At 41.2% G+C, this 26405-nt stretch overlaps 1 protein-coding gene across 2 annotated transcripts; it reads right to left on the bottom strand.

Moving 5' to 3' along the window:
• Positions 1–1111: 1111 nt before the first annotated feature.
• abhd17b (abhydrolase domain containing 17B, depalmitoylase) lies at positions 1112–24985 on the bottom strand. Of its 2 annotated transcripts, none has more exons than XM_039013267.1 (5): positions 24590–24985; positions 24372–24438; positions 22033–22511; positions 3218–3397; positions 1112–2940 (listed from the first exon to the last, which is right to left on the bottom strand). In XM_039013267.1, the coding sequence occupies exons 3-5, from the start codon at positions 22497–22499 to the stop codon at positions 2715–2717; spliced, it is 873 nt and encodes a 290-aa protein (XP_038869195.1). In that variant the 5' UTR covers positions 22500–22511; positions 24372–24438; positions 24590–24985; the 3' UTR covers positions 1112–2714. The 2 variants fall into 2 exon arrangements, with proteins under 2 accessions (XP_038869195.1, XP_038869194.1); XM_039013266.1 differs by having other exon boundaries at positions 22033–22508; positions 24590–24982.
• Positions 24986–26405: the final 1420 nt, after the last annotated feature.

Genomic DNA, 26405 nt, shown 5'->3' with positions numbered 1-26405 from the left:
AATTGACTGATTTCCATAGGTGACCTGTACAGTAACTCTTGCATTTATATATATTTTTTAATAAAACAGATTTTCGATCTGCTCAGTAATGGCAAATGGCTGCATTAAGTTTCTGTTAGCTTGTGAATAAGCTTTTCATCATATTCCCGATTTGCACATAATACTTACTTGCCAGCTTGCAATAAAATATTTCAACCACTAGATGTGCATATGCATGGTCTAAAGTTTGCAGGGAGGTGAGCACACTCAAATCAAGTGCATTTTTTTTTATGAAAGCCAACTTTTGCCTGAAACCCCAAAATGTGCATGCGCTGGTTATATTTTGTACTTACACAGGGTTTATTAATGAGGCCCCTGGAGTTTGCAAAAAAGGAACGTGAAAGACTGATCATAACGCAAAAGATTATGATTGAATGAGACAAAAATCCAACTCTTTGGCCTGAATGCAAAGCACTATATCTGGAGAAAACCAGGCATAGCTCATTCCCCGTCTAACACCATCCCTACCATGATGCATGGTGGTTCAAACAGTAATGACCCCAAGCAGCCAAAGCAACGCTGGAATGGCTTCAGAACAAACATGTGAAAGTTCTTGATCGGCCCAGCCAAAGCCCAGACTTGAAACCCATTGAAAATCTGTGGAGTCTTGAAGATTGATGGGGAGTGGCAGGGAACTAATTTAAGAGCTTGAAAAAAAAAATGAAAAAAACCTGCAGGGAAGAACAGGAGAAAATCCCCAAATCCAGATGTGTAAATCTGATACAGATATACCCTAGAGGACTCAAAGCTGTAATCACAGGGAAAGGTGCTACTACAAAGTATTGACTCAGGGGTGTCAGTACTTAAATTAAATGCTGATCTCAGTTTCAATCAATTTGCAAAAATGTCTAAACAAACATGTTTTCACTTTGTCAATATGGAGTACTGGGTGTAGATGGGCGAGAAAAATCCATTTTGAATTGAGGCTGTAACAAAATGTGGAATAAGTCAGGGTTAATACTTTCTGAAGGCACTATCATCTTGTGAGTGTCTAGTCAGCTAGTGCTTTCAGTGTCTACAACATACAATCCAACCCATTCAGCGAAGGTGTTTTCATTCTTCAAATACTTACTTTAAATTGTTTATATCCATTTTATTATCACTAATCAAGACCATGTTACATAATTTCCTTCAGTAATGCAGCGTCTTGAAAAAAAAAACAGAAATCACATCGTCTGGGTGACCAGATTTTCAACGGTCATCGGAATAATAAAAAAAAATGCTCACCACAGATGGATGCCAGATCATATTCAAGTTACAGTAGTACTTACAACTAGAATTTAGAGGCTTGTCCAGTACAAACTATTTATAAAGTGAAAACGGATGAAAGCATTACATTTAAGTACAGAAAAGACCCCAGTAGAGTTCAATGACACATTATCTAACAGCAACAACCAATCCTAACATTTCAGTTCATCAGATAGTACCAATCAAAACTAGAGGTTATGGGTAGCATCCATGGCCTTGAGCTAGCCAGAATTTAGCCAGCTAAAAGGATAAGAAAACACTAGCCTATCATGGCATGCAGTAGCACTTTATAACAAAATCCACTTCCACTTAGTGTCTAATACAATAAAGTACGTGATTGGCAAATGTTTAACCTTATTCTGCATTAGGGTTTCTCAGAAAGAAAAAAAAAACATGTATTCTGTCAGATAAGGGTTCAACAAAAAGTGCGCAGGAGTCCAGTTGTCTCTGCAAAACCAAGCTGTCTTCAAAGCAATTTACCATCACGCATTTCACTTATTTTTCAAAGCTTTATGGCATCAGTGGCATGAGTCTTAAACTATGTAACAAGAACTACCAGGTGTGCAGGCAGTTTATACAAAATCAATATCTAGAAATGCTATTCCTCTGAAATGATAGAGCTTTATTTGTTTTACGATATAAAAATTGAGTCGTAGCAGCTTTACTGAAAGAATAGATGAAACAAAAAGCTTTGTATAGCTTATACAATTTCAGAGGTTTCTAGGATACTGTCCGTATCCCGTGTTTTGTTCTTCAATATGCTGAACAGTTGGCAACACTGGCACTGCCATTTTAAAATGTCAGAGTTTTATCTTGTACAATTCTACGTAACATGTGATAGGTGCAAATATATATATATATATATATGCACCTATATATAAAAATAAACAAAACATCCATGTTGACCACATTGTAGTAGACTTGGCTTAGTCAAGACAGACTTAGTTGAATGGCGGTCCAGTCTTCCATCCAGCATAGCTGCTCCACAGAAACCGCTTAGATATGCTCAGGAGGTGTGTGCGTCAGATGTCCATACATTGGACCAGAGCCGCATTCTTCTGAAGTGCAGCAAAAAAATGTGACAAGCACACAGAATCCAACTGCTCTTCTGTGCTCAAAACACACAATCCTTGAGTACACTCAAGTGTTCCACTGTAGCTCAGTTGGTAAAGGGCACTTTCCAAGGGGTTGGATTCCTGGACCACCCATATGTAAATTATATGCACCCATGACTAAGTCGCTATGGATAAAAGCGTCTGCTAAATGGCATGTTATTATATCCGTCCATCATCCCCTCCGTCTCTCATCCCCACGCTGTTTCAAATTATAAACTAAAATATACAAAAAAAGAAAAATGATTTTTTTTTAAAAGGCTGGGTATTTCAAAATGTTCACAGTTGCAGTAGGTGGGTGACTAAGGGTCGAATTCAAGTTGACAAGTTGACGAGCTCGTGGGCCACAAACTGTTTCAAGCGCTCCAGGTACTGTCCATAGAGCTCGACGTCGTTGTGGCCGGCACCTTCCACCCACAGGGGCTCCACGGGCCTCTGGCAGCGCTCGTACAGCGCCAGGCCATGGGAGAAGTCGATCACCTCGTCTTCCGTCCCGTGGATCACCAGCACCGGAGACGTCACCTTGGAGATCTTGTCAATACTTTGGGAGGCAAGGCGAGGACAGACACACACACACACAAAAGAGGAAGGGAACAGTTAGGCAAGTATAATTTCCCCCAATGCTGAAACAGATGACATGAATAGGATTTAAAATATCCCAATGGGGTCATTTCAACAGCAGGCAGCTTCCCCTTTTAGCCTTGTCAACAGTGCAATTCTCCATAACCTGGTTGCAACCAAGGACCACCAGATGGGGCTATTGAGTCCAGAGTGACTCAAACATGACTGCTTTTATGATCTGTGTGTGTGACTCTCACTTGGGAAAGGCATCAAAGCAGTAGGTTTTCTTGGTGTCTGGGAAGGCCACTCTCATGCCAGAGGTGAGGGGGGAATGCAGTACGACCGCGGCACTCTCATAGCGTGCCGCCAGGTCCACGGACGGGACTGTACCGATACTCTGACCATACACGATCACGTTCTCTGGCCTAATACCGTACCTGAGGGGAGACACAGAACACCCTCAGGTTAAACATTATCAGCATCAAGGTGGTAAATAACCTAATATATGATAATGTAGGCCTAGTCAAGATGATAATGTAGTCACAGTTAGTCAGTCTCCATTGACATGATTTAGTCACTACTCAGGTCAGAAGTCAATTGGTCAGGAGAAGGGTGGAAGTCAAGGATAGGTGTGGGACCATTGACATGTCAATAAGACCAAAGAAATATTAAATACAGAGAAATAATAAGAGGTACAGAGATCTCAACGTCACTTTGGATAAAAGTGTCTGCTAAACGGCATAAGCGAGAGACAGAATTCCTTAGCTGATTATGGAGAATGTGACCAACACAGCCAGTCAGCTGATGATCCTGGCTCTAAACTGCTGCAGGACTGAGAACAAACATCAGTTCTACCTAACCCAGCATGTACGGTACAACAGCACCTCTATTTTTTTAATCAATATATGAAGAGTGTCTTAACTGACTTTGCTAAGAAATAGGAAAATGTACTTGATGCGATTGTGGTATTGTCTCACCTAGCCATCTTAAAGATGAATTAACTAATTGTAAGTCACTCTGGATAAGAGTGTCTACTAAATTACAAAATGTAATCCACTATTCCCTATAAGAAAAATAATTATCATGAAAGAGCGGATTGTTGTTGCCAATGGAACAACCTCATTTTCTGATTATTCAAATGAAATCATTAACATGCAACTAGTAGGTTTTCAAAACATTTCTCTTTAGAAAGGGGAGTCAAAGAAGCTCCACAAAAACAGAGCATGGGTGTGTCCATTTGGACATGTAACAGAAAATGTTTTGCAACTGAAATGAAAAAGAGTATCTTCCCATTTGGTGCATGATGAACACAAAGCTTTTGTATTGACGCTTCAGACATCCTCTGCCCCCAGCGACTTGCCAGTGAAATCCAGCCAGGCCAGGCTGTGAACATTGACCCCAGAGTAGGTCATCCAACTGGTTGGAGCGTGAAAGCACAGGCACGTGATGGGGCGGAGGTTCACAGGAGGTCAAAGCCATCCAATGGACTATGTAGGAGTTTCCCCATTTGAGGTCCCATAGGAATTAACCTATATAAAAGAACCAAAATACTCAGATGTGGGTGATGAATTTAAAACTTCAGCCTGTTCTTTACATGCAACTGTTTTGAGCAGCAGTACCTCAAACGTTAGGCCTGGATTTTATCTTTAGCCTATATCAGATACATTTAATCTAGTTACTGGTTTTACTGCCAGGCTATAAAAGGCTGGCCAAAGCATAAAATAGCAAGAGGTTGTCAAAACACGCTGTTGATTATAAATTAATCTAAAACATCTGATATACAATAAAGTCAGGGCTGTAACAGGTCAGGTGATATGAACGTGTGTGTTCTGCCAGGCCAAAAAGGACCAATTTCAGCATGAACTCACTTCACCTCACTGAGCATGCTCCATGGTTACGCAAGCTCTAACACCCCAATGTATTCCCTGAGCCGAGACCAATCCAAACTATAATGCAATAGTTCATTTCGCTCGGTCACCCCCACCTCGTATTGTCTAGGGTGGAACTCTACGCCACAACTTCTACTAGTGTCACTACTAGGGCTGACCCCAATTAGTCGACATTGTCTTTTGTTTGGAGCCCTCCGCTACCTTGCCTGCACGCAAACGTAGGCATATAAAATTGCCCAGTTGAGGATCTGATAGTGTTTCTGATTGGCATAACACACCACCACTAATAACCTGTAGAGCTTCTCAAAGTAATGTTTTCACCTCAAAATAGCAGATTATTTCCTGTCAACCAATATGATTTTTTTCTTGTCAGGGACAGCCCTAGTCACTACACATGTACATGGAATCTACTGTGCGATCCCGCTGCATCTCCAGCCGGCCTCAGAGCCTGATTCCTCCAGGTTTCTTCCTAGGTTCCTGCCTTTCTAGGGAGTTTCCTAATCACCATGCTTCTATATCTGCGTTGCTTGTTGTTTGGGGTTTTAGGCTGCGTTTCTGTATAGCACTTTGTGACAGCAGCGGATGTAAAAAGGGCTTAATAAATAGATGTTATTGATTGACTACAGTGACACCACCAATACAGAGGGAGAGAATTATGTTCATTGAAGAGGGACGTCTTTGAAAAGTCCAGGTAGTCCCTCCCTATTTGTCTGTTTTCATCCGTTTGGTGCCTATTATACAGTGCATTCGGAAAGTATTGAGACCCGAATTGTCCCACATTGTTATATTATAGCATATTTTAAATGGCTTGTTCCCCCCCTTTCAATCTACACACAATACCCCATTTCACAGTAAGGTCCACACAAATACAATTTTATTTCATTTGAATGACAAACCAAACATTTACACAAGTATTCAGTGATTACAGCCTTGAGTCTTCTTGGGTATGACACTACAAGCTTGGCACACCTGTATTTGTGGAGTTTCTCCCATTCTTCTCTGCAGATTCTCTCAAGCTCTGTCAGGTTGGATGGGCAGCATTGCTGCACAGCTATTTTCAGGTCTCTCCAGAGATGTTCGATCGGGTTCAAGTGCAGGCTCTGGCTATGCCACTCAAGGACATTGCGAGACTAGTCCCGAAGCCACTCTTGCGTTATCTTGGCTGTGTGCTTAGGGTTGTTGTCTGGTTGGGAGGTGAACCTTCGCCCCAGTCTGAGGTCCTGAGCGTTCTGGAGCAGGTTGTCATCAAGGATCTCTGTACTTTGCTCCGTTCATCTTTCCCTCGATCCTGACTAGTCTCCCTGTCCCTGCCATGTTTCCTCCAGACATGACGGTTGGCACTGTGAAGTAGTGCTGTGCGACATAAGCCTAGCTTCTTGAAACGGGTCACATACAGGTTGTGTTCTATATATTGTTATAGTGTTCTTAACTATGAAGTAGTTCATGTTCTTAGCTTTTGAAAATAGACAAAAAGATTCTGGAATTGAGCATGTGCATCTTCAATATGTACCACTGTTCCACTTTAGTGCATTTAACTATGTCACAAGTAAAAGCCTTGGGTAGTGAGTTGACAATTCCAAGTCTGGAAGGTTAAAACCACCCTCAGACTTAATTTTTAAAAAGATAATATTTTACATCTTCCTAATGAATTTCTATAAATACCGGTTATGACCGAGTATACGTTTTTAAAGAATGCCTTCGGTGGGGTAATTGGTATTACCGAAAATGTGCCATTCTAAGAGGCTTATTCTGCCTGTAAGATTTATGGGAAGATCATTCCATTTAAATAGATCTGCTTTCATATTGTTGAGAATGGAAATAAAGTTCTTTATATATTTGTCACTTAAGCATCCTAAATATTTTATATTTTTTGTGGTACACTTAAAAAGGATTGCGAGTAATTTTTCCTTATTGCCACAGTTTTTTTCCATGTTAATTTTATATCCTGTGATTTGAGTATTCTGACAATATTGTTAAGCAAAGGGGGCATTGAACTTTCAATACTGGTCAGAAGATCTCCAAATAAGTTAAGTTTATATTCATGGTTACCAATACCCGTTTTGGGTCCTGTAATTCTTTCTGCAAGCGGTTCAATTGCCAGTGCAAACAGGAGGGTGGACATTCCCGTATTGTGCCCCTTTAAATCAATTTCATCATCAGATAATGTATTGTTTGTGCTTTAGGACATTTATACAATATTTTTATAATCAAAATGGATTATTTCAGATGGAAAATTTTAAGTTTTGAACAGAAAAGGCCATTCAAGACGGTCAAAAGTATTTTCTGCATCAATAGCCATTATTGATCAATCTATATCTTATTTTTGGGGGGCGTATTGTATTAAACTGAAACATGTTTGTGTATTTAAGGATCTCTTTTTAATAAACCCTGTTTGCGATGTATCAAGTCTGGTGAAACTTTTGCCATTCTATTACTTATAACCTTTGCTATCATTTTATTGTCAGAATGTATTCAATTTATGGGCCTCTAATGAGAAAGGGACTCCAGATTTTCATATAACTGAACATTTTTATACATGAAACTACTGAATTGAGTGATGTGTGTTGTCATGTGTGTAAACAGGGGTCTACTTTGTCCCAAAATACTGAATAGAATTTTAATGGGAAAGCCATCAAATTGTATTTCATGAAAATAATGCAATCTGCGAGAGGGGGGGAGAGCGAGAGAGAAGAAAAACAAATTATATATCAAGACACCGTTGCCCTAGATCCCACAAGAACTACACCGACCTCGGCCTAAACTGTAACACCACAGGTGACTTCCACAAGGCTGTGAACGACAAGGCAAGAAGGGCCTTCTACCTATGCCGTCAAAAGGAACATAAAACGCAACATCCCAAAAAGGATTTGGCCCCCCCAGAAAACTTCAATCAATTATAGAACCCGGGTGCACTCACAAACCAAGAATTCACAACAACAAAATGGGACAAACACTAGGACTGTGGCAGTCTTGGAATTTGAGGTTAACGTAAATGGCCAGAATAATGTACGGGGTGTTACAATTCTGTTCATAAACTTGTTAACATGGATATGATTCTTAATAAAAACCCATTTGAAACAAGCCATTACACTTCGTTCTTATCATGGTATTTCATTATTATTCAGGTTATTACATGAATATTAAATCAACAAATTAATAAATGTCAGGTTGGAGGGGGATACGTCACATTTTTGTATTGACAACATTAACGGAGTCAAAATAAAGATATGCCTACCTTGTCAGTTGGCTTTTCTGCATATAAAAAAAAATTCAATACAGATCCTATTGACACAAAACCATTCAAACGAAGTCTGATAGGTTTTGTCCCACGTTTCCCAAAATATTTGCAAGGAGTACGCTGTAATGAGAGAAATAATGTAGCCTAAGCTACTGAAAATAGGCCTTTTATAAAGATAAAAAAATCATGACAGGAGCGTTAAAAGAGTCCAAACAGGCTACTTTAGGAAACCTTCTGGATGGACATATAGACCTAGAGAGAGAAATCAGCATACTCACACAAACCCACTTAAAAGCATGCATCAAAGCCAACAGTGTGTCATAAATATTTGCTTTTCTGGGGTTCGGCTCAAGATGGCGACATGAGAGGGTGTAACATTTCTAGCTGAGGAACAATGAGGGTTCTCTCACAAAGTTTATAGTTTTAGGCTGCAGTTGCAATTTGTTTTTTCACAAAAAATGGTATCTAACAATACAATGTAGCTATTTTGAATCATTTTGTAATTAATCAAACCATTTAAATATATTTTACGATTTCCAACGAACAAGCTAACTATCGAAAAAAATTCTGCGTGTGTAGTTAAGTTAGCCTGCTAACGTCTTCATAGCTAGTAGCATGGAATCAGGACATGACCAAACTGTTGCTGAGATAATGGATGTTGAAACTTCCAAGGAGAGAAGAGGCATTGTTGAAACGCACGCATATGCTTGCAGTGTAAAAAAAGGGGGTGAATGTGATTCATACCCGAATACCCCAACTAAGGAGCAACTTCCAAAGAAGCTGAGAAGTGAACCATCAATGAGCCAGCTACCGGACAACATCGTCCGCATCCTCACGGCTAAAATCAAAGAAGGCGCAGATGACATGGATTTGGTGAAAAAGAACACTATCAGTATCGTTAATCTGAAGAAATCGATTTATTTCAATGCTGAGGAAAACTGAGCTAACTAATCACGAATTACTGGAGCTATCATTGCAAATGCAGTTAGACTGTATCTACGAGGTAAAGGCCCGGGGAGCGTTTGTAAGATCAAGACGAAAATGGATGGAAGAGGGAGAGAAAAACACAAAATATTTATTTAATTTAGAAAAAAGTGCAAGCGAAAAGACTTATGTAAATGTATTATTAATAATACTCCAAATGAAAATCCAAAAGAAATCTCAGCATGTTGCCCAGTTTTATCAGAATCTTTATACATCAGCCCAGCCAACATCCAATATGGGTATTTTACATTTACATTTAAGTCATTTAGCAGACGCTCTTATCCAGAGCGACTTACAAATTGGTGCATTCACCTTATGATATCCAGTGGAACAACCACTTTACAATAGTGCATCTAACTCTTTTAAGGGGGGGGGGGGTTAGAAGGATTACTTTATCCTATCCTAGGTATATTTTCTTAGATAATGTAGCAAACATTGCTAAGATAAATAAATAATGATTTCAGGGATTTTTGTGATGGGTTATCTGAAATTGAGATAAAAGACCGTATTAAAAGCATTAAGGACAATAGGTCCCCTGGAAGTGGTTTAATAGGCAAGTTTTATAAAGCATTCAATGATAAATTGATTCCTTTCATTCTTGCTGTGTTTCAAGAATCAATAGAAAAAGGGGAGTTACAGGCTTCCTTAAAGCAAGGTGTAATTACTTTGATTCCCAAACCTAATAAGGATCCTCTTTATATAGACAACTGAAGACCCATTAGCCTGTTGAATAATGATGGAAAATTATTTGCCCTTGTATTTGCTAAGAGGTTGAAACAAGGCTTGCATCATATAATTGATGAAGAACAATCTGGTTTTATGCATGGTCGACACATTAGTAATATCAGGTTGATCTTAGATATGATTGACTATAATGACCTCATCCGTGATAGTTTTCTTACATTTGTTGATTTTTACAAAGCTTTTGACACTGTAGAACATGAGTTTATGTTCAAAGTGTAACAGTACTCTTCTTGCGTTGTGTACAATCAATCATCGACACAAACTCCCAACTTGTAGCACCAGTCATGGAGCTTTATTCTGATAGAAACAGCACGTCATGCAATGCACGGCTCACCATCCAACTCTGCACTCACGCACTGTACAAAGTATACGAACCCCCCCACCAGACACAGTAAGTTGCTAGCTAGTATTAGCTGGAATTCTCTACAACAAAATGCATAACAAATATTCACCATATAAATTGTACATGTAAATCATCACTTGGGAGTATAAAAATCACTTTTGACGTACAGTGCTTTGCAACCAACAACTTACCGCTGGTTTGGTGCTTGTTCACTGGGACGATACTAACTGAAACATCCTCCCTCGTATGCAAGCTACGCAAACCAACCAATTAGATGTCATGTTGAGTAGGTGAAGGCAAGACAAAACCCAAACCCATTGGCTTAACAATAAAGTGGCAAGGGGAATCACCAATATAACCCTGTTACAAAAGCAATATGTTTTTGGGGGTTTGGTGACTTTTTTGAAAGCAGTCCAAACTTTATATAGTGGTTGTACTAGCTCTGTAAAATCAGCTCACGGAACATCCCAAAGATTTGATATTGGCCGTGGCATTAGGCAGGGCTGCCCAATTAGTCCATGTTTATTGGTTACTCAAATTATGGCTCTTCAAATCAAGAAAGGGAATTTAAGGTGTTTCAGCACTTGGCAATGAATTTAAACTATGTCAACTGGCTGATGATACCACCATATTTTTAAGAGACAGGAATGAGGTTTCTAAAGCAGTTCCCTGTATTGAAGACTTTTCCTTAGTTTCAGGTTTGAACATTAATATCAATAAGTCAGTCTTATTTCCACTCAAGGATTGTGTTTTACAGGAAGTATATGGTATCCCAATTAAAGATAAGGTAACTTATCTTGGAATTGTTATGTGCAAGGATGAAAAACAAAGGAGTGAATTGAACTTTAACCCCATTATTGAGAAAACAAAGAAGAAATTGAACCTCTGGTTGATGGTCGAGTTTTATTATCCAAAGCTGAAGGGTTATCCAGATCGGTTTATGTCTCGTTATCACTCGACTTACCCCCTTACCCCCTAGGACTTACATAGGACTTACATAATATTATAATCGTATTTGGAGGAACAAGCCTCTATCTACGAAAATATATTCTCACTAATACCTAAGAACAAGGAGGTCTTGAGGTTTTAGATTTCAATACTCTAAATAATACTTTTAAAATAAATTGGATTCTGAAGTATGTTAAGAACCAGAACAATATTTGGAATGTCTTCCCTAAGTATTTGACTCTGTTGGTGGTTTAGAATTTTTGCTTCAATGTAATTGATGTTGATAAAAATCCCAGTAAAGTTGGCCAAATTCCATAAACAGGCAATTTTAGCTTGGATGTTAGCGTATAAACACATGTTTTCCCTTCACAGATACTTTATTTTTAAATCATCTTTGTTGTTCCATATAAAGTATTTTTTCAGAACTGGTTTGAGAATAAAAGTATTTTGGTTGGTCAGTTACTGAATGAGGATGGATATCCATGCTCATATGGGGAATTTCTTGATAAGTTTAAAATTCCAATAACCCCAAAAGAATATGCAATTGTTTTTGATGCGATTCCAAGGGGGGAAGGGGGGGGGGGGGGGGGGGGGTTGTATCTCTTAAATTCCTCTGTGGTTGATGTAAGTAACATAGATTTACATTAAAATATATTAACAAATATAAAATGTATTAATAAACAGATTAGGAATATTGTGATACTACAATTCCCTCAAGATTATTTTGGTCAAATATCTATGGTGATATACAATGGGGTAAAGCATGGAAAATTGCTAACAAATATTGTATCAGTAACAAAGTTTCATTTAAAATGTTACATAGAATTTATCCTGTGAAACATGTCTTGGAAAGATTCAAGCTGAATATAACTGATTTCTGTGGAATGGAGAAGGAGACCATTTTGCATTTGTTTTTTGCCTGTATTTATAGTATAATTTTTGGGATTGACATACAGAATTTTGTTACAAAAAAAAAAATAGGACCGGTTGTACTATTTAATGGTTTATTTCAGAAATTCTGATAAAGATGTAGTATATTTAATTCAACTGCTAATACTAGGTCAATTTCATATTCACAAATGCAAATGATCTAATTCAAAACCTAACTTTGCTCACTTTATAAATGAGTTTAAACAATATGGCACTACTTTAACTAAAATAAAAACAAAAAAGCAATTAAAACTTGTATTATTAATGAACATGATTTGTTTGTTTAGGATTCCTGGCAATGTAAATAGTTTGTATGCATGTGACTATTACTCTTGTTTGTTGATATATTTTTACAATCTAAAAAAAAAAAAAAAAAATTAAAGGGGAAAATTATATATTTGGTTTACAACATATTAAAAACACCTAGGATTACCTTAGCCTACCTTCAGAAAACCTATAAGATACTGAAACTGACAAGGAAATGATGAAGGGGACAGTTATGCTATAGTATGAAGTATGAAATTGACAATGATTCAAATACACACAACACCTCCATAGAAACATGGCCATAAGCCCATTTATCAGCGACACCGATTAGAGGGGGAGTGCGTTGGAAAGATTTTACAAATACTGTGAGGAACTATGATTTGAATGGATGTATTAAAAAAAAAACATTTAAAAAAGGGCTTCATTGACTTACTGTGTGAGGTGAAGGAAAAATAATAATAATAGAAAAATGACTGAAGCCTTGCTAGGTACTTCCCTACATTTGTGAGAAGCAGGCCAGGTACTTCCATGCGTGCGTGTTCCGTCAACATTAAGAGGACATAGAAACAAGACATGTCATTGCTCACATGGAGCACGTAAATGGTATGAAATAAACCAAAACTTGTTGCATATTAACGTCTTCATCCATAACCGTCAATTACACGTTATTCAATTAAAAAGTCACAGCCACGGCCTCCCGGGTGGCGCAGTGGTCTAGGGCACTGCAGCGCTAGCTGTACCACCAGAGACTCTGGGTTCGCGCCCAGGCTCTGTCGCAGCCGGCCGCGACCAGGAGGTCCGTGGGGCGACGCACAATTGGCCTAGCATCGTCCGGGTTAGGGAGGGTTTGGCCGGTAGGGATATCCTTGTCTCATCGCGCACCAGCAACTCCTGTGGCGGGCCGGGCGCAGTGCACGCTATCCAAGGTAGGTGCACGGTGTTTCCTCCGACACATTGGTGCGGCTGGCTCCCGGGTTGGAGGCGCGCTGTGTTAAGAAGCAGTGTGGCTTGGTTGGGTTGGGTTTCGGGGGACGCATGGCTTTCGACCGTCGTCTCTCCCGAGCCCGTACGGGAGTTGTAGCGATGAGACAATATATATATTTTTTTAAACAAACAAAAATGTCACAGCCATAACAAAAAACAACCAATTGAGAACCTGCATGCAGAATTCTGCAAAAATATACACAAAACAATGCATGCAGAGCAGAATTAGGACTATCTGGTAGTTCTCAAAATCCAGAAAAGAGCTGTTAAATTCTACATCCACCTAAAAGGAAGCAACACACATTCCACCAAAGTCCTCACCTACAGAGAGAGATGGATGAACTTAGAGATGAGTCTCCTCAGCCAGCTGGTTCTGAGGCACTCTGTTCACAAATACAAATAGACCCCACAGAGCCCCAGGACAGCAACACAATTAGACCCAACCAAATTATGAGAAATCAAAAAGAGAATTATTTGACACTAGAAATAACCATCCCAAAAAAAAGCAAATTGGAATGCTACCTGGACCTAAACAGAGAGTACAGTGGCAGAATACCTGACCACTGTGACTGACCCAGAATTATTGAATATGTACAGACTGTGCAAAGCCTTGCTATTGAGAAAGTCACCTGGCTCGAGAGAACACATGTTATGGGCCCGCATAATTAAGGGGAAACTGATCTGCCCTTCCTAACATCCTGCCAAATGTGTAACCACATTAGAGATACATATTTCCCAGAGACACAAAGAATGTGAAAACAAATCTAACGTTGATAAATCTAACATTTTGAAACCAAGTAGTGCAATATTAACTGCTAAGTTATTTGTTGATGTTGCTTTGTGTCTTCTCACTTGTGTATTTCACTTGCTTTGGCAACGCAAACATGTTTCCCATGCCAATAAAGCCCCTTTGAATAGAATATTGAGAGAGCGAAAACTAGAGAAAGAGAGAGGAAGCAGGCTAAGCGAGCGAGCGAGCAAATGTAAGGGAAGAAAGAAGAAGGGAAGAACAGAACTGACAGGAGAGATCAAGGAGGAGGAAGCAGTCAGGCAATAAGCAAATTCGGTCTTGTGTACTTTGTGTTCTGTACTATTTTTCCACTTAAGAGGACCTGATGCTACGTACCCGACTGTACATTAGTAATAGCTGCTCCCAGCAGTGGAGGCTGCTGAGATGATGGATCATAATAATGTCTGGAATGATGTCAATAGAATGTTTGATACCATTCCATTGACTCCATTGCAGCCATTATGAGCCGCCCTCCCCTCAGCAGCCTCCACTGGCTCCCAGTCATGTCAATCGGAACTGAAGAATGAGTGGTTACCCTCAGACGGAGGACACTACTGCCATTGTGTGCAGGGCATTGTCGCCCCATACCAAATTACGTTACGAACCACGAGTTAATAAAACCACTTATTGTGTGGGTTGCCCTATGGCGTGTGTGTGTGTGTGTGTGTGTGTAATGCTGGAGAAGAGACCTTCGTGTTGTCTCCAATCAATAATATGATTGATTAGGAAGTTTGTCGTTTTCACTTCCTGGGGCACAGGTTGTTGCCGGGGTTGCATTGGGTCTCAGTAGAGATCCTATAAAATTCTGTCTGAAACCTCACTGGAGATCTGTTGCTAGGCTACCAGTCAATATTAGACTTAGGAGGATTGACTGCTGGAACACCTCCAAGTCCAAGTGAAAAGAAAATTATACAGCACTATTCTATAGGAGTGGACAGCTCTCCCAACCACAGCAGGCTCACACTGAGAAAACAAAACCCTTTCAGTTCCAGAATCTCACACAAACGGGTGTCAACAAATTCAAAAACAAACTGTGTATACTACACACTGAACATGCCATCCTACTTGCGTACACAATACAATCACACCCTTCTTATGAAAGAAATTTCGATAAAGTGGTCTTATCTAGGACATGGTTCGTTGAACAGGTTGTCCTCTGTCCATCCCATTCCGGATGTCAGCCTACTTCGTCCCTATCGTCTCCCTCTCTCTGTGTGGTGAAGAGAGCAGATGGTGTTACCGACACACCCAGGTATGGGGCCTCAATGCCATAACACGGATACAGGCTGCACGCCCTATACCCGAGGACAATATGCAACAATAAAGAGTGTGTGTGTACACACCGGCAAAGCTGTCTGCTGACGGTGTGGGACACACCTTCTGACTCATGACTCAGTCACCCGACTACTCAGGTAAAAAGAAAGACGACCTCACCCTGCACCAGAACAAAGAAACATACAGCACACACATTAGGGCTGTCCCCGACTAAATAAGATCTTAGTCGACCAAGAGAGTTGTCTGCTCTTTCGACCAATCGATTGGTCTACATTTAAATACAACTTGTATTTTTCCATATATTGAGCATGTCTGATGCTTTAAGCACACTGTTTGATTAAATAATTAAGACAAATTACTAGAGGGAGTACGACCAGTAATTGATTTGATTGTGCAGGGCTCAGAATTGCTGTGCTGTGTTAAAAATAGCGACTGACTAGAACCCGTTGTCTCCCTCCTCCCTGCTGCAGCGACCACCATAGAACAGCAAAGTGTTCATCCCACTGTCCGTATCCCTGAAACTGCAACATAATTACAGTCATTTGACTGAAAAGCTCTGTACCAAAATCATTCATTTGTTTAGGAAAAACATTCCCTATTCCCTCAACCATTGCTCGCTTCACGTGACACATATGTATCACATGCACGTGACCAAAGGCCGAGTCGCACAGGACTAGTAATACTAGAGAACGTTAGTCATGTAATTATTACTCCAGAATGTCTTATTCCAGAGGACGATTCAGATGGGAATTGTTTTATTTTTTTTCTCCAAACTGCCCCCTGTAATTCTTATTTTTGTTCAATAAATTTACAGTTATGACAGAAGCCTGGAGGTTTTTATTCTAGGAATGAATATACATTATTTTAACATGTTGAGGGGTTAGGGCCACACTGAACTTGGTTCCCAAGTTTCTAAACCATCTTTGGTTTACTGTCGCCATAATATTTGAATTGAGGAAGTGTGATCATAATCATTAGGATATTTTGGTGATCATCAGTTCAGATGTGAACTAAAGAATGCAATTGAGATGCGTTTTAAGGCTATGGATGAGAAAGTTAAATCATCATTTACAAACATTTAGGCCAGTCGTATTCTGCTTTAATAGATATTAACAGCAAGGGTTGAATTAAATAGGCTTAGGATTTTTTACTGATGCATTTGGCAAGATTCAATTCATACGCACAAAACAAACACAAGCATTCAATGTGAAAGTTCATATATGAATGTCCTACATGAAGCCTAAGTTAATGCGCAGCACTTAGTTCAATTTATCGAATCAGTTATTGTTTTCTTGCGCAAACACGTGTCAAACGCAAACATTTCGCTCAACACAGGAATGTCTATTTGCACGGGACTAGTATTGAGAGGACCTTGGAGTAGGCCAAAAAACAAACAAAAAAAACAGTAGGTTATTCTGGCTGGAATAGTTACTCTCCTGCCATGTAGAAATTACTGACAGGCCTCTCGAGTGGCACAGTGGTCTAAGGCATTGCAGTGTTAGCTGTGTCACTAGAGATCCTGGTTCGAGTCCAGGCTCTGTCGCAGCCGGATGTGACCCGGGAGACCCACTGGGCGGCACACAATTGGCCCAGCATCGTCCGGGTTAGGCCGGCAGGGATGTCCTTGTCCCATTGCGCTCTAGCGACTCCTGTGGCGGGCCGGGCGCATGCATGCTGGCACGGTCGCCAGGTGTACAGTGTTTCCTCTGACACATTGATGTGGCTGGTTTCCGGGCATTTTGTCAAGAATCAGTGTGGCTTGGACGCACAGCTCTTGACCTTCGCCTCTCCCAAGTCCGTAAGGGAGTTGCCGCGATGGGACAATTGGATACCACAAAATTGGGGAGAAAAATATATATTTACTGTCTGGCAGATTCGAACGGGACTAAAATTACAGATGTGGTCTTGTGTGCTCATAATTACATTACTGGACCTCCCCCAGTAAAACTAATCCCATCCGAAAAGGGCACAATAGAGACTGGAGAAGGTTAATCATCAAGGATCTCTGTACTTTGCGCCGTTCATCTTTCCTTTGACCCTGACTAGTCTCCCAGTCCCTGCCGCTGAAAAACATCCCTACAGCATAATGCTGCCACCACCATGCTTCACGCTTGGCATTCTGGCCAAAGAGTTCAATCTCGGTTCCATCAGACCAGAGAATCTTGTTTCTCATGGTCTGAGAGTCCTTTAGGTGCCTTTTGGCAAACTCCATGCAGGCTGTCATGCGCCTTCTTACTGAAGAGTGGCTTCGGTGTGCAGAAATGGTTGTCCTTCTGGAAGCTTCTCCCATCTCCACAGAGGAACTCTGGAGCTCTGTCAGAGTGACCATCGAGTTCTTGGTCACCTCCGTGACCAAGGCCCTTCTCCCCTGATTGTGCAGTTTGGCGGGGATGCAAGCTCTAGGAAGAGTCTTGGTGGTTCCAAACTTCTTCCATTTAAGAATGTGTTCCACTGTGTTCTTGGGGACCTTCAATACTGCAGACATTCTCCTTACTTTTGTTAGACAATAAGGCAAGGGCTGTTTCATCTCCTCATTCTAATGCTGCCTCCGCCGCATTGATCTCAACACTAATATGAAGTTAACTTGTTTTTATGCACATATCAACATGGTCTAGGAAAAGGTGCCAATTCAACAGCGCACTGATGCGTTTCAGAACCGTGGACAGCGACCACTAACCAACTCGGGACAACGCACATTTATTTTATAACAAAATTATACATTTTTTTAGTGTGGCGCCAGTGTTCTTACGTAACCAAGATATATAATTGCAGTAGCACGTTTTAGACTGATCCCCATGGATCAGTCCACTCAGACAGGTGTCTTGTATAGAGGTGGGACGATTAATTAGGGCCGGTTTCAAGTTTTCATAACAAATCGGTAATCGGCATTTTTTGGAAGGCGATTATATTGCAATCCACGGGGAGACTGAGTGGCAGGCTGACCACCTGTTACGCGAGTGCAGCATCAAAAGGACCTTGTGGCTGCAAGGTAAGTTGCTAGCTAGCATTAAAAATTTACCTAATACAAAAAAAACACGGTTGATGATATTACTAGGTTAACTAGCTTGTCCTGTGTTGCATATAATCAATGCAGAGCCTTTTAATTAATCGTCGAATCACAGCCTACTTCAACTTCGTAAGACGGGTGATGATTTAACAAAAGCGCATTCATGAAAAAAAGTACAATCGTTGCACCAATGTACCTAACCATAAACATCAATGCCTTTCTTAAAATCAATACACAAGTATATATTTTTTAACCTGCATATTTAGTTAAAAGAAATTCATGTTAGCAGGCAATATTAACTAGAGAAATTGTGTCACTTCTTGCATTCATTGCAAGCAGAGTTAGGGTATTTGCAGCAGTTTTGGCAGCCTGGCTCGTTGCGAACTGTGTGAAGATAATTTCTTCCAAACAAAAACCGTAATTCATTTGCCAGAATTTTACATAATGATGACATAACATTGAAGGTTGTGCAATGTAACAGCAATATGTAGACTTCGGGTTGCCACCCGTTAGATAAAATACGAAACGGTTCCGTATTTCACTGAAAGAATAAACGTTTTGTTTTCGAAATGATAGTTTTCAGATTTGACCATATTAATGGCCTAAGGCTCGTATTTATTATAATTAAGTCTATGATTTGATATAGCAGTCTGACTGAGCGGTGGTAGGCCGCAGCAGGCTCGTAAGCATTCATTCAAACAGTACTTTAGTGCGTTTGCCAGCAGCTCTTAGCAATGCTTGATACACAGCGTTGTTCATGACTTCAAGCCTATCAACTCCCGAGATCAGGCTGGCAATACTATATTGCCTAAGAACATCCAATAGTCAAAGGTATATGAAATACAAATGGTAGAGAGAGAAATAGTCAATGCGTCATAATTCCTATAATAACTACAACCTAAATCCTTAACTGGGTATATTGAAGACTCATGTTAAAAGGAACCACCAGCTTTCATATATTTTCATGTTCTGAGCAAGGAACTTAAACATTAGCTTTTTTACATGGCACATATTGCACTTTTATTTTCTCCTCCAACACTGTTTTTTCATTAATTAAACCAAATTGAACATGTTTCATTATTTATTTGAGACTAAATAAAATGTATTATATTAAGTTTTTTTTAAAGTGTTCATTGTTCATTCAGTATTGTTGTAATTGCCATTACTACAAATATTTAAAATATATATAAAAAAAAATAGGCTTTTTTGGTCCTCCAATAATCGGTATCGGCGTTGAAAACAGAGAGTATTCTAATTCCTAATTCTATGGTCATCTTTATCATATCTGCATCTAAATAATTCACAAGTTTCTCCACTATCTGAACTCCAGTGAGTTTAAAGGAGGCCAGGGCTCCCTGTAGAACAGAACAATATCACATGCCCCGTGTATACTTGGGGCAGGCAGTGGCATGGAGGCCACAGGGTAAGGAAGGTCCCCATTGCGCTGATCTGAGGTCTGTGTCTTTTTGCCCTGTGTGGTTACAAATAAGACTTATGGGAGGGGTGGGCTTATCTTGTATCTGCCATTAGGGGCATCTTCTACCATGAGGGTGTCAGTCAGTTTGGCAATTACTGACATGGAGCTTTGGATAACCAGTGGATGGGTGGCGTAGTGGGGCAGAACCTGGCATAATTTTGAGGTGGAAAACAATTTGACATTGGAGACAGAAAGCACTGGCCATTTGAAAATGTGCATGGTTTGAAGCACTCGAATCGGGCACAGAGCTAGGCTATACTAAGCCTTGGGCCAAATTAAAAGTAGCATGGCCTCATCTGGCTTGATAGTGGAAATTAGGCTATTGTCAATCAACAAGGACTACAAACCCCACCACCCATGTGGTGCTGTCTCGAGGTTCTCCTCTCCTGAGCAATGGAAGCCCACGTTGGTAGATGGGACGCCAGTGCTTTCACTGTTGATGCCACCTTCTTCAAACTTAACAAGATCTGTTACAGAATTTGCAATGCAAAGAGGAGCCGTCTGTCCCGCAGACGAGTCCAAACTACTGTAGTCTTCAGTGACTATACTCCTCACTCATGTGGCAGGTAGCCTAGTGGTTAGAGCGTTGGGCCAATAACCAAAAGGTTGCTAGATCAAATCCCCGAGCTGACAAGGTAAAAATCTGTCCTTCTGCCCCTGAACAACCCACTGTTCCTAGGCCGTCATTGTAAATAAAAATGTTCTTAACTGACTTGCCTAGTTAAATTATTTTTTAGAAATGTGCAGTTTAGCCTTACACAATGCCAGAGAACGCTCTGCTTATCTGTGTCACATTACTGGAGCCATGAATCAGATTGTGATGTAATGTTCAATACTGGTCTCCTGAAAATGTCCTACTCTATATACACTGTAGAAGTGAATTTGGACAGAAAACAATCAAACACATCTGATAGCTTCGCATTGAGCAGCCATGTGAATCCAGGCAGCCCACCCAAAGCCACAGTTAGAACTTACGTCAATCTAAGTAACATGAGAACTTTTTTTTTTTAAATAAATAAACATTGTCAGTTTAAGCTAGTATTTTGCATGGGCTGCGTCTCAATCCAAAGCATCCGCCTATGTCGGCCTTCCGCATCTGTGGTGGAAGGTGGCCGAGCTACGTCGGTGTTTGTCAGACCATGAGACATCCCAAAAATTGATCTTCTCACAATAACGTCTGTAGCATAAATAATACCCAGAAGGATCCTAAAATTCCAAATCAAATAGCTAAATGATCTATGGTATGACCATCTTAAAACAATTCCACAGGTGCCTGGGTGAAACACCACTTTGCCAGTTCAACACAATCATAATACATTCAAATGTCCTTACTTTCATAATGAATTCATATTCACATCATACTGAAATGTAAAAGTAGTAGCAATCAGACAGGTTTCTCAGCCCTAGCTACAGTATTACCTGCTGTATGTAGACTCGTCTCTGTATGATAATATTTTCCTGTTTAACTTGACTCTGACTCCCCCCCCCCAAGGAGGCCTATTATATGGAGGACCACTTATTCTAGTCAATGTCATTATGCTGGGCAATTTGGGCCTAAGTGGCACTCGGTGTGAGTCACTCTTTTCTCTGTCTTTCTCCATGTGTCTTTGGACGTTCCATCTTTCCTCCAACTCATTTGTTTGTTGCTTTGATTTGCCGTCATGATGCAGGAAATAAATCTGGATTCACTTTTATTCCACCCCCCAAAAAAACTGTGCATATACAAAGCCACAAACAAAATATCCAGCTTAAACATCTCACATGCGAAGACACAGGGAAGCTGTGTGTGTTAGTATAGGACCCCACCTGGGACCGAGAGCTGTCGACAAGAGAAAACAGACTGGAGAGGGGATGTCATAGAGGACAAAGGACGGAAGAGAGTGTTGAGACTAGAGGTTTCATGGGGATGGATAAATGGAGGGCCAAAGGGATGGCTTAGAGGAACCAGTGAACAGAAAACCATTGCCTATGGGGCGAACGGGTAGAGGAGACACCATAGCCTACACATTTTCAATCATCATTCGATGTAATGAACAAGAAAAGCTGTCCCCACCTTGCTTTCCAACCTAGGGCGTATAAGCCATGGAGCGAGCTGAAGGTGGAAAGACAGTCAACAACTCTTGGTAGGACACAACAACAACGTCACAGACAGGTACTCCTCCACCATCACCTCCGCCCCCTGGTCACTTTACTTACCGTGTCCTGAGGGAGTGCCAGGCGGCGTCCACGTCGGCGTACAGGTTCTTTTCCGAGGGTTTCCCCGAGCTGGCCCCGTAGCCAGAGTAGTCATAGGAGAAGACGTTGCAGTTGATGCGTGAGCCCAGGCCGATGTAGAAGCTGCTCATCTGGCCCAGGTCCACGGCGTTGCCGTGCGAGAAGAGGAGCGTGAAGCGGGCACTGGGCGAGCAGCGCACAAACATGCAGGCGATGCGGTTGCCGCGTGAAGTGCGCGTCATGAAGCACTCGATGGCGTCCTTCTCACGCGCCGAGTACTGCCAGTCTGCGCGCTCAGACAGGTGCAGGGTCCAGCGGCTGCCGCTCTCGTCACACAAGAGGGTGTAGGTGGGCTCCGGGGGCAGGAAGGCCAACTTGGAGGTGATCTTGCTGGGGCATGGAGGGCAGCAGAATAGGCAGCACAGCTCACTCAGAGACAAGTGGTTCATCCTCAAACCCTGCTGGGGCAAGGGGGGGGGGGGGGGATCATTACCATTTACTGCTCATCATTCACTATTACTAAAAATAGCCATTAAAAATAGCCAACACTTGCATGATCTCCCCAAGACGGAGGACAAATGAGAGGGTTTAAGGTGCACGTGTGTTTACATGTGGTTAGGTTAATTGTACACCTCATGTCTCTTATCCAGCCCAGTGCACCAGCACACCCCAGTTATTGATGGCCATTTTGAAAGTATGCTCAGACACACAGCTGAGTCTCGACCACTGATGTATTACTCACTCCACAAACAGACCGACAACCGACCATGAGTCACACATTTTAAAGCGTATAACCAGATTTCACCTCTGCTTAAACGCTCTGATAAACAGAAACCCTGTATCTAAAACACGTTGAGGATAAACATGTATTTTTGGTTCGGCGAACCCTGGGAAGAGTCGACCGCAAGTGTTTAGGCTACTAGGCTGGTGTGCAGGGATTCTCAAAGCTCTCTATCCACCCTGTCTTGTTAAGTGGGAAATGCACATGAACTCCCCTAGGCTTGCCCTCAACAAAGCTGCTTTTACATACATGCAGAAGAGAATCAATAGTGTATGGCCTTCCTTAGCCATGGGATCATTCGACAGCTATAGTACTGATGAGCATTTCTTCTGTCTGCCTCAAAGTTTCTTGCTACGCTGAGTACATAGAGTAGCTTTAACAATGCCTCCTCTGTCCCAGGCTTGCTTTCAGAAATAACTTTTAGTTGGTTTGATAAGAGCCTGTTGGTCAGCGTCTTTGTGATGATCTGTCTGCACTGCCTGTTGTTTCAATGATGTCCTATCAAAATGTCCCCCTGGTGAAATGGCTAGGTGTTTTCAATGTATTCTGTGAACAACACATGCTTTAAAAGATATTGGTGTCATTTGTATTCCCTCTCACAATGACTAGGAAATGTATGTTTCTCAATCTCCAGTACTGACTGGTCCATTTAGTCAGTTCTCAAGTGCTCATTTTAATGTATGCCTCCCACTATCCCGTTGCCTATTCACTTTATCCCTACCTATATGTACATATCTACCTCAACTACCTCGTTCCACTGAACATCGACTGTACTGGTACCCTGTGTATACAGCCAAGTTGTCATTGCTGTGTATTTATTCCTTGTGTTTTTATTTTCTATTATTTACTTTGCATTGCTCGGAATGGGCAATAAGTAAGCATTTCACTGTTAATCTAAACCTGCTGTTAAAGCACGTGACAAATACAATTTTATGGTGTGTGTTTTAATATCCAGGTTATAGGTCAGAAATGGGTGGGGGGCAGTCTAGTTTCCATAATCTATTTTCGTTAAAGATGGGGCTGGGGACAGGAATCATGCGCAGATGTTAAGATATGTAGTTATGACGATTCTGAAACCACTTCTCTACATTAAGTTGAGCACTGTCCAACATGAAAATAACCACTTGTCTTGGATGACAAGCTTGGCGGTGACCCCTCCGATAAAAGCAATTCAGATTCTAGGGGACCACAAAAAATAACCTCGTCGACGAGGGTTTGTTTTAGAGACTAACGTTACAATACCCAAAAGGCCTAGCTACAACATTAGCTAGCCTAACGTTACTCTATACATGTAACTAGTTAACTACTCACGTTAACAGTGGAACATTTTATTTCTGAATCCCTATCGTGTTTGCCAGAATTGCGTCGCATCGATTAGCGAAAACAAATCGTAGGTCTCATTTAAGTGAACAGTCACGCAGTGCTCAGCAAAGAAAAGGTAGCTAGCAGCTAATTTACATTAGTTAGCAAACTAACAAACACCGGCAATATTGTTAAGCTTTGAAAAACTGGCAAACGGCGAAGAGGATCACATACATACCTGGTTATTGGTAACGTCACGGGTTGTCGTTAACGTCTGAACAAGCCAGTTGATGAAAAACAGCTAACTGGAAACAAGTACAGGTAGCTAGTTAACCAGGCAGGTTGACTTTAATGTCCATTCGTTCCCCCTTGTCCACTCTCTTATAGGTAGCGTTAAATAGCTATGTATTTTCTTGACACTTGTACGACTACCCAAACCAAGCTCCGACTGCTTACCACTCTAGCTTGTCAACAAGTAGTCCGGATAATGACTTAATTGCATCCACAAGACTTGCGTAAACAAATATGCTATATAAATGTTGACTGTCACCAGTTTCAACCCTTGTAGCTATCCCACTGTCGCTAGATGTCTTCCGTTCAAGGCAAGGAAACCGTCTGAGGAACATATCGAAACCGCAGTGGCGAGATGATGATTGGATTGGTTTATTAGAAAGCCAATTACAAACTACAATGTGCTAACAGAGACCAATCAGATTTCTCAAGGCGGTGTTTTGCAGCGTTGAAAACTACTGACCCACTGGGCGTATTCGATTATGCCGAGCCGCGGGGCACCGAACCTAGTCCGTCACGTCATCAGACAAAAGCGCGGAGGGAGGCGCGCCCTTCTCAAATCGAACAGTAATCTGCGCCGCTCGATCATTTTGTCAACAAGGCGTTTGGATGGTCCAGAAGCACACTTTTTTTTTTCTCGATAAAATAAATGTTCGATTTTTCTAACTACTATTCATTGGAAGTACAAATAAAGCGTTTTCATCAAAAGCAATCCCTTTTGCATGGGAAATCACAGAATCCTAGTAATTACTACACGTAATTACTACACGTATACGTCACTTTAGTTTTGAGATGACTTTGCTGTGGCTTTGAAGCGGGCACCTGGCTCACGCCCGGCAGGCAGCCATTCCAAATCGAATGCAATCAACCTTCAACCGATAGAAAACACGCCTAACCGGGCGCCCGGTGTGATTAATCTTACCTCATCACTGGGAACTAATGCCGCCTTCAAAACAACTGGAAACTCGGAAATCTCCGACTTTAGTAGCCTACTTTGAAGACAACGGGGAACTGAAAAAACTAGCTCCGACTGGGAAAATCGTTTTGAACGGTCAACACAGAATTGAAAGTCGGAAACTTAGCCATCTGTCTATAGCTCCGACTTTCCGACCTGAAGATCACTGACGTGACGTGCCGGAGCAGCAGGGTAGCCTAGTGGTTAGAGCGTTGGACTAGTAACCGAAAGGTTGCACGTTCAAATCCCCGAGCTGAAGAGGTACAAATCTGTCGTTCTGCCCCTGAACAGGCAGTTAACCCACTATTCCTAAGCCGTCACTGAAAATAAGAATTTGTTCTTAACTGACTTGCCTAGTTAAATAAAAAATAAAATAAATTTGACCTAGTTTTTGTCTGTGTTCCCAGTTGTCTTGAAAGCACCATTAGAGCTTCAATTTTGAATGGCATACTTATTTACATTTTATGCGGACTGGGGACTGAGGAAAATGCGTTATCTGAAAGGGAAAGTGTCAATACAATATTTCAATTAGAACAATAACATATTTGCATGTGGATATTTGTAATAAACTACATGACCAAAAGTGTGTGGACACCTGCTCGTGGAACATTTCGTTCCAAAATCATGGGCATTAATATGGAATTGGTCCCCCCCTTTGCTGCTATAACAGCATCCACTCTTCTGGGAAGGCATTCCAGTAGATGTTGGAACAACGCTGCAGGGCCTTGCTTCCATTCAGCCACAAGAGCATTAATGAAGTTGGGCGATTAGGCCTGGCTCGCAGTTGGCGTTCTAATTCATCCCAAAGGTGTTCGATGGGTTTGAGATCAGGGCTCTGTGCAGGCCAGTCAAGTTCTTCCACACCAATCTCGACAAACCATTTCTGTATGGACCTCGCTTTGTGCACGGGGGAATTGTCACGCTGAAACAGGAAAGGGTCTTCTCCAAACTGTTGTCACAAGTTGGAAGCACAGAATCGTCTGGACTTTAATATAATTATATGCTGTAACATTAAGATTTCCCTTC

Source organism: Salvelinus namaycush, chromosome 18 (genome assembly GCF_016432855.1).
Source record: "Salvelinus namaycush isolate Seneca chromosome 18, SaNama_1.0, whole genome shotgun sequence".
Classification (NCBI taxonomy): Eukaryota; Metazoa; Chordata; class Actinopteri; order Salmoniformes; family Salmonidae; genus Salvelinus; species Salvelinus namaycush.
Note: the sequence above shows the minus strand (reverse complement) of the source record. Positions and strands in the feature narration are given on the sequence as shown.